The sequence below is a fragment of the Chrysochloris asiatica genome, unplaced genomic scaffold (genome assembly GCF_000296735.1).
Source record: "Chrysochloris asiatica unplaced genomic scaffold, ChrAsi1.0 scaffold00119, whole genome shotgun sequence".
Lineage (NCBI taxonomy): Eukaryota > Metazoa > Chordata > Mammalia > Afrosoricida > Chrysochloridae > Chrysochloris > Chrysochloris asiatica.
This window is the reverse complement of record NW_006408637.1, coordinates 4,125,978-4,135,626: the sequence shown is the minus strand read 5'-3', so window position 1 is coordinate 4,135,626 and position 9,649 is coordinate 4,125,978. Positions and strand designations below refer to the sequence as shown.

Sequence of the window (9,649 nt, the reverse complement as noted above, 5' to 3'; positions counted from 1 at the left end):
AGAATAAATAAAGATCAATATCTTAGGCATTAATGAGTTTGACTTGAATTGGCCATTTTGAATCAGAAAAGCATACAGTTTATAATGCCAGAATGACAAATTGAAGAGGAATGATATCACATTCATTGTCAAAAAGAGCATTTCAAGATCTCTTTTGAAGCACAATGTTGTTTGTAATAAGATAATATCCATGCATGCACAAGGAAGACCAAGGAGTGTGGTGGCTCTGTAAGCACTGGACTGTGAACCATAAGATCAGTGGTTGTAGCCCACTAGTCACTCCATAGGAGAAAGATGAAGCTTTTTGGTCCCACAAAATCAGAATCTCTATATAGCATTTCCATGAGTCAGAACCAACCTGAAGGCACTTAACAATAACAACAAGGAAGACCAGTTACTACAAGTATTATTCAAATTTATGCACCAACCACTAAGGCCAGTGATGATGAAACTGAAAAATTCTACCAATTTCTTCAGTCTGAAATTAATAAAACCTGTAATCAAGAAGCATTGGTAATTACTGGTGATTAAAATAAGAAAGTTGGAAACAAAGAAGTGGTTGGAAAATATGACCTTGGTGATCAAAATAATTCTATCACCATGATTCTATCATTGTGGAGAACACATGATAGAATCAAACTGATTTTGACTGCGGGAAGAGAGAATTGAGAAGCTCAATATCATTAGTTCAGACAAAACCAGGTGTGACTGTGGAAAAGACCATCAGTTGCTCTTATGTAAGTTCAGGTTAAAGCTGAACAAGTCTATGAGAACCAAAATATGACCTTGAATACCACACCAGAACTTACAGAACATCAAGAACAAATTTGATAATTAGACACTATTGACCAAAATCTAGAATAACCATGGTATGATATCAAGAGCAACATGCATGAAGAAAGTAAAAGTTCATTAAAAAGACAGAAAATATAAAAACGGATGTCAGAAGATACTCTATAACATGCTTTTGGTCATACAGAAGCTAAAACAACAGGAAGCAATGAGGAAGTAAAAGAGCTAACCCTGGAGGAGTGCAAGAGAAAAAGTGAATAGAGGTAAGCACTGCTAACTAGTAGTACATGGAGCTGGCTACAAACGTAATAAAATGAAGTGTTTGATTTGTTGAATGTCAGACTTATGGTCTAGTTTACAAACCTTCACTCAATTCAAATAAAAAGTTTTTTATTTCACTCAAAAAAATAAAAAGTTTTAAAGGTAGTTGAATAGAAAATTTCAAAGGGCAGCTTGAGAATACAAAGTAAAGTATTATGAAATGTAGAGTTAGAAAACGAAAAGGGAAGAACACACTCAACATTTTTCAAGTTGAAAGAACTGAAGGAAAATTCAAATCTCAGCTTTCCATCTTGAAGGAATCTATGGGAATAAACAGTCACTGTACTGAAAAGAAATGGTTGATAACTATTTCAAGAGGTAGCGTATGATCAAGAGCCAGCGGTGCATTCAAAGCATTGGCAAAACAACAACAACAACAAGGCTCTAGGATTTGATGGGATACAAATGGTAATCTTTCAACAAGCTGATGTGGCACTGGAGGCACTCATTCATCTATTCTAAGAAATTTGAACGACAGTCACCTGGCTGACTAATTGGAAGAGGTCCATATTTATGCCCATCCCAAAGAAAGGTGACCCAATGGAATGCAGAAAACACTGAACAATATTCTTAACACATGCAAGAAAGTTTTGCTAAAGATAATTCAAAAAGGACTGCAACAGCATATTGACAGGGAACTCCCAGAGGTTCAAGCCAAAATCAGATGAGGATATGGAATGAGGGATATCATTCCTAATGTCAGATGGGTCTTTGCTGTAAGCAGAGAATACCAGAAAGATGTTTACCTGTGCTGTACTACTATGCAAAAGTTTTTGACTGGTAGATCATGACAATCTATGAAAAGCGTTGCTGAGAATGTGTGTTCTGGAACACTTAATTGTGCTCATGAGGAACCTGTACATAGACCAAGAAGCAGTTGTTCAAAGAGAACAAGGGGACAATGAACGGTAAAGCGGAGGGTCAGCCTAAAAGAGGAAGACCCCAACAAGATGGATTTTCACAGTGGCAACAACAATGAACTCATGCCTAACAACAATTGTGAGGATGGTGCCAGATCAGTGTTTCATTCTGTTGTGCATAAGGTCTCCATGAGTCAGAACCAACTGGACCACACTAACAACAATAACACAAGGAAAATATTGAATGATGCAGAAAGAATCAAAAGATGATAGAAGGAATACACAGAAGAATTGGTCAGTACTCAACTTTTTCAATAGTTAGCATATTCACTATAATGATGGAACTATGAATGATGGAATAATTCAAAGTCAAAGCCTACATGTACCTAAGGACAAAGGTGAGAAGGAATGGAAAGGTAGGGGAATAGAAATAGGAGCCAGAAGGAGGAAGTGGAATAACTGTTGTTCCATGGATGGGACTGCAATCATTGAGATGAAACAAAGATTGTAATCATTGAGATGAAACAAACTTTATTATTTGTTGAATGTATATCTGATGATCTAGTCTATAAACCTTCACTCAATTCACAATAAAAAGTTAAAAAAAAAGAGTTAGCATATGATCAAATGACAATGATATTGAAGGAAGAAGTCCAAGCTGCACTGGAGAAACTGGTGAAAAGCAAGGCTCCAGGAATCAATGGCCTACCAGTTGAAATGTTTCAACAAACTGATGTAGTGCTGGGGGTGCTCACTAGTCTAGGCCAATACATTTGGAAGCTACTTAACTAGCCAACCAATTGGAAGAAATACAAATTTGTGCCCATTCTAAAGAAAGATGACTCAATGAAATATGGAAATCATCGAACAATATCATTAATATTACATGCAAAATTTAGCTGTCGATAATGCAAAAACATTTGTAGTAGTACATTGATAAGGAGCTACCAGAAATTCAGTTTAGAAGAGGGCAAGGATTTCGAAGAGGACAAGGAGCTAGTGACTGGTGAATCTAACCAACTGCCACAGCAGAAAACCCATCAACTTAGACTGAAGGATACAAAGAATGAAAGGAAAGAATGCAATCTGCTTCTTGGAATTCTATAGGCAGGAAACAGGTCAATAGAGCTACATTTACTGGACTGCAAACCACAAAGCCAGCAGTTCAAACCTACCAGCTGCTCCTCAAAAACCCTACACAGAGTCACTATTAGTTGGAACTGACTCGATGGCACTTAATAACAACAACTAGATACTACTATGGTGCTGTAGGGGAGCGTGGTGGCTCCATATGAAAAGCACTGGACTGTGAAACTCAAGGCCAGTGGTTGAAACTCACAAGTCACTCCACAGAAGAAAGATGAGGCTTTCTGTTCCCACATAGATTTAAAGCCTTGGAAACCCTATACAGGGTCACTATGAGCTGGAACCGACTTGACGGCACTTAACAACATCATGTAGGGTAAACATTGGACTGCTAACCACAAGGTTGGTGGTTTAAACCCACCAGTACTCCTCAGAAATCCTAAACAGGGTTGTGATGAGTCAGAACCAACTCAACTACACTGTTAACAACTACATAGACACATTTTGTAGGCCTGGTGTGCCACTGTAGGATAAGCACTAGACTGTTAACTGCAGTTCAAACTCACCAGCCACACCGCGGAGAAAGAGAAGTCTTTCAGCTCTCATAAAGATTGATATCCTCAGAAACCCTATGTTGTTGTTGTTGCTAAGTGCCCTGGAGTTGGTTTCAACTCATAGCAACCCTGTATAGGGTTTCCTAGGAGTAGCTGGTGAGTTTGAACCACTGAACTTGAGGTTCAACCAGACCTTGCAATCCAGTGCTTTATCCCACAGTGCCATACCAACACTTCAGGGTTGTTATGAGTTAGAATTGACTCCATGGCAGTGAGTTGATAATAAATTTATTTAGTGATTGCTTGCTATGGTGGTTGAGGGATAAGTCATGAAAGAGTGTCAGGTTTCCAGTTTAGGTTACTGGATGGATCGTGGCACCACCAACCAAGATAAAAGTGCTATATAGAAGGAATAGATTTAGTGGTAGGGGAAATTTATAAGTTTATGGGAATATTGAATGACTGTGAGACATCCAAGTGGAGATGTTTATTAAGTATGTTGCTGTTGTTAATAAGTGCTGCCAAGTTGGTTCTGACCCATAGCAACCCTGTATAGAGTTTCCAAGGAGCAGCTGGTGAGCTTGAACTGCTGACCATGCAGTTAGCGTCTTAACCCACAGAGCCACTAAAAAGACTCATTCAAATATCAAGATAGCTAGGATTTTGTCAGTATGTAAGTGTGTCATAGAAGATAAAATCACCCAAGATAAAAAATATATATATATATTTCGGTACAGAACTTTAGGGAACACCACCATTTAAGGGCAGTTGGAGCTTTCCAGAGTTCACAATATAAAACAGAAATGTCAGCGACAGGGATAACGGAAGTCTGACTATGGTTCGAGTCCACTAACTGGTCTTTGGGAGAAAGATGGGGCTTTCTGCTCTTGTAATGATTTAAAAGCCTTGGAAACCCTATACAGGGTCTCTATGAGTTGTAACCAACTTGATGGCACTTAACAACAACAACAATCATGACTTACTCTTACTTGTATTGTTCATAGTGCTGAACATGTGTGCTTAATAAATATTTATTGAATAATTGGCATACTTCAGGACTATAGGATGATCTACACGACCAGTATAGGTTTACTGTTATCATAGTCACCATTATAATGGTAGTGGTTGTGTGCTGCTGAGTCGGTTCTGACTCCTAGTGAGCCTGTATAGGGTTTCCAAGGCTGTAAATCTTTATGGGAGCAGAATGCCTCCTCTTCCTCCTGAACCATTATAATAGACCAGGTAATCATACTAGAAATACGTATTCTGATAAAACCATGGCTGTAGTCTTGTGAATTTTGAAAATGAAAAAAAAAAAACCACACCTCTTTCCTTGGATTTTGTCTTCTGTTGGGTCACAAGGGCATATGTTTGCATATGTTTTTATAATATTTCTTTCTGGTTATAAAGATATAATGAAGTGTTAGTGTAGTATAAAATCATATTAAGTTGGGTGACTGGGATGGCAATATACAAGAAGGGGCAGGCAACATACAAGATGAGAGAGGTTGGGAGAAGAATGATGAAGAAAGGTGAAGATACAGGGAAGTTTGCAAGGGCTAAAGGAGCCAGAGGTAAATAGTGATATCTACAGCGTAGTGGTTACGAATCGGGCTGCGAACCTTAAGGTCAGCGGTTCGAAACTACCAGCCGCTCCGCGGGAGAAAGATGAGGCTTTCTACTCCCGTAAAGATTTACACCCTCGGAAACCCTGTACAGGGTCGCTATGGGTCGGACCCGACTCGATGGCACTTAACAACAACAACAACAACAACACAATGTTGTAACAACAGTGTTCTGTGTGTAGATACATGGACAGAGACACAGGCTGAATGGGTATGAGAGGAAATGTGAAGTAGGGCAACTGTTGCATTGTGGGCATTGCAATCTTTGAGATGAGGCAGGGCGTATCATTTGTTGGGTGTAAGACTGATGATCTTGTCTGTAAACTTTCATTCAATTCCCAATAAAAAGAAAGAAAAATTACTGAGCTACGAAGCATTTTTATAAGTTTCAAATTCTTTTCTCAGTGAAATGTATTACACAGCAAAATAAGCATTTTCACCTTTTTCTAAATGTAGGAAAAATATGTATCTAATAAAGACTGTAGTTTTCAAGAAAATGTAAAGTACTTCTGTTACCCATTTTATTATTATTTTTTTTTTATGAATTTCATCAAACAACTGAAGAGAATCTTGAAGGCAGCATTTATGCTTTGTTAGGGACAAACTTTTTCTAGGATTTCTTCAATTGTACATTAAATATTGAGGTGGGGAGGTGTCCTCTAACTCATACTCAGTCACATCTCAACTCAGCCATACTGTATATGTTAAAGCTGAAATTCAGGGGGAAAATGATAAAGACTGAGAAAATAATTTTACAAATGAAACTAAGTCACAAGGGAAGGATTTTGCAGCTTTGTTTTAAGCCATAATATTTTAGATAGATTTATGCTCATTCTTGCCACAAAGTTTAAATAATAAGATTCTTGTTGCCTATTTTTGCAACAAGTCAATTCTTGTTTGTGGCAGAATATTCTAAAATGCTGACTTCTTGTTTTGAGGTTTATTCATATAGCATATATCACAAATAATTTTTAAAACTGAAAGTTAAAATACAATAGCTGTTTTACAGTTATTAAGACGTGCTTAACCAGATAGTCAATAAGCCTGCTCAACTTTCAAATTCACCTTTCTGTCAGAAAGCCTACTTGTATATTATACTGGACTATATGGAGCTCTGGTAGCGTAGTGGTTATGAATCGGGCTGTGAACAGCAAGGCCTGCAGTTCGAAACTACCAGCTGCTACGCGGGAGAAAGATGAGGCTTTCTGTTCCCGTAAAGATTCACAGCCTCGGAAACCCTGTTCAGGGTCGCTATGGGTCGGAACCGACTCCATGGCACACAACAACAACATAACTGTAATACAGATCATAGTCACAGGTTATTGACAAATTAACCTCTAAGAAGGATCTAAAATTTTACGAGCAGCACTACATTTGGCAAGTATAGGTAGCGATAATGTCTACTACTTTGCTTTATTTTAGCAAGTTATAGCATAAACATCAAAGAAATAAAATTGCTGTTAGGAAGCTACATTATATTCAGACTTGTATTCATAACTTTGTTTTCTGCTGAAAATCTAATTAATCTTGCCCAACAATGGAACAATTAACACTTGATTTTTCTGAAAACCAGTTTGAAAGAATGCTCCCAGGCTGTCAAGGGCTTATTATCACTACGAACCATCTGAAATTCATACAATGTCCATGGCTTTATGTAAACTCTTTTACTTACAAATTATCCTCAAGTCTCTTCAAGGAATCCAAAACTAATGAATGCACACTATCTAAGGAGCAGGATCCAAAGCAATTTAGAGCTGAAATATATTTAATTTTCATCACCCAGTCATTATGCAGCTTCCTCTTAACACTGAGAATTAAAGACATAAAAAGAAAAGAAAAGAAAAGAAATGTTAGGCACACAAATTCAGCATATTGAGTTCTATTTGGTGTTTCATTTTGACGTTAAATAATTAGCAACTCCAAATTGCAGTGAAGCCTTTAATACAGTCAAACAGTAGGAGAAAGATGAGGCTTTCTGCTCCCGTAAAGATTTACAGCCTTGGAAACCCTGTTCAGGGTCGCTATGCGTCGGAACTGACTCGACGGCACTTAACATCAACAACACAGGTAAATTTTAGTCACTTAACTATAGTTTCATAAATAAATTATGGAGGATATTTAAATGGAAAAACAATTTAAGGATATTAGGGTCAAATTCTGCACTATAGATTCAGAATTAATGGAATAATATAGAAGGATACCATTTCAATATTGGCACCATTGTTGTTGTTAAGTACCCTGGAGTTGGTTCTGACTCATAGTGACCCTGCGAATCTTTATGAGAGCAGAAAGCCTCATCTTTCTCCCGCGGAACAGCTGGTAGTTTCGAACTGCTGATCTTGGGGTTGGCAGCTCGACTCGTGGCGCTACCAGAGCTCCATTGCCAATGAGCCGATTCTAACTCATGGCAATCTCATGTGTGTCTATAGGGTTTTCACTGACTGTGACCTTTTGAAAGTCACACTGTAGGCCTTTCTTCTGTTGGCATCACTGGGTGGATTTTAACGACCAACATTTCAGTTAGCAGCGAAGTACAAAATAAATGATTTGCACCGCTTAGGGGCCTACTATTATCCTTACATTGCTGAAACAAATCTGATCACCCAACTGGAAGGCTCTATTTCATATAGTTTTATATGAGTCAATTCATCCAAATACTTTGAAAATGGAAACCTGGGAAATTTACAATCCCAGCTTATAAGTGAAGATGAGACTAAAATAATCTTTATATTCCTTGCTCATCAGTTCTCAGGACATTTGAATTAAAGGTTTAGGGTTAGAGGTCACCTCCGCTGTCTCAAAATTCTTCTCAGAACCTGGAAGTCGCCATTTTCATGGCATTATATTTACTCAAGGATGATGGTATATTGGAGTCCTGGTGTAGCACTATAGGATAAGCAATGGACCCTCAAGGTCAGTGGTTCAAACCAAGCAGCCACTCCTTAGAAACCTACACAGGGTCACTGTGAATCTGAACCGATTCTATGGCACTTAACAGCAGCTTAAGCAATGTCATATTTATAATCTTATTTATCCACATTGCCAAATCTAAGGTACTGTTGCAGTTAAGTGCTGTTAAGCCTATACCAACACAAAGTGACCCTGTACAGGGTTTCTGAGGAACAGCTGGTGGATTTGAACCACTGACCTTGTGGTTCATAGTGCAATGCTTATCCTATACTGCCATACCAAATGTCTATCTAAGGTACTAAGGACATAAAAATGATTTAAGTAAAATTTCTTTACCTATGGAGCTTGGATTCTAGTTGAGGGACAGACATGTTTACAGCTCTTGCAGTGAAGTTTTATAATGTGTAGAGAGTGGAGAGGGAGGTTTTTTTTTAATTTGTTTTTTTTTTTCCCCCATGCCACACTATGTTAAGTTTTGGACTCTGAAATTTCACTACTACTTTCTTTAATTTATACAATGCTTTTCATACCAGCACTTGCTAACTACACCCCACCTATTAAATATTCTGCTGATGTTGACTTCTGGAACATTTTTATAATGGCTACAGAATTTAATTTCCCTTTGGTCTTATGACAGGTTTGAAGATTTCTTGGTGTAACAAAATGGCACAACAACCAGTCTATGCAAGAAGGCTTTGCAAAGTTTGTAGAAAAATTCCACTGTCTTTTTTTTTTTTTAAGTTTTTACTGTGAATTGAGCGAAAGTTTACAGGGCAGATCATCAGTTTTACATTCAACAAATCATATACTTTGTTCCGTTACAATGATTATAACCTCCTCCAGGTATCATCAGTGAACAGTATTTCTCTCTATTCATTTTAGCTCTTTTTTGTTTGTTTGTTTAAACACTCAGGCATATGTAATTTAAACCACCAAAGGGCACATTCTGCAAGTCTGCCTCCTGGCTGCCAGCTCTCAGTCCCTCTCTATCCATCAATTTAGAGTCCTCAGGCACTCCCTCTCTCCGTGTCCACATCTCTGTCTCCATCTCTGGTGTCATTGCTTCTCTGGATAGGGTCCCACATTCTGCTTGTGCTCTTCTCACTTAGTGGTCCTAGGGTCTTCTGTTTCTGGACTGTAAGATTAACTACTGCCCAGTTTTTGTTGCAAAAGTTCTACCTTTACAACTGTAACAGTCGTAATTAGTCATGATAACAATTTATCACTATTGAATCATAAGAATCTTGTCCCCATATTTTTTCAACACACCTGTCTAGACAAGATGAAAACTATTCACTGCAGGTTCTACCTTTCCTTGCACACTCTAAAACTAAACACCCTCTTGAAATCTTATAAGCCAGTCACTTTGTGCCTTTATAGCACCACCATTTTAGGTAGCAAGTGTCTAAGTTGCCTGTCCCTATCTATCCTGTGTACAGAGGATAGCATTGACACTTGATGGGAAGACTCCTCCCCTCTCTGTTGGTATTTTGAGCTACTA

The 9,649-nt window shown here is 38.1% G+C and overlaps 1 protein-coding gene across 1 annotated transcript in view; it reads right to left on the bottom strand.

Moving 5' to 3' along the window:
* WDR64 (WD repeat domain 64) overlaps positions 1-9,649 on the bottom strand; it is a 457,550-nt gene that overhangs the window by 350,324 nt on the left and 97,577 nt on the right. The window contains exon 7 of the mRNA XM_006868582.1: positions 6,911-7,045. Coding sequence (XP_006868644.1) covers positions 6,911-7,045 — 135 coding nt within the window. The remainder of the gene's footprint in view (positions 1-6,910; positions 7,046-9,649) is intronic.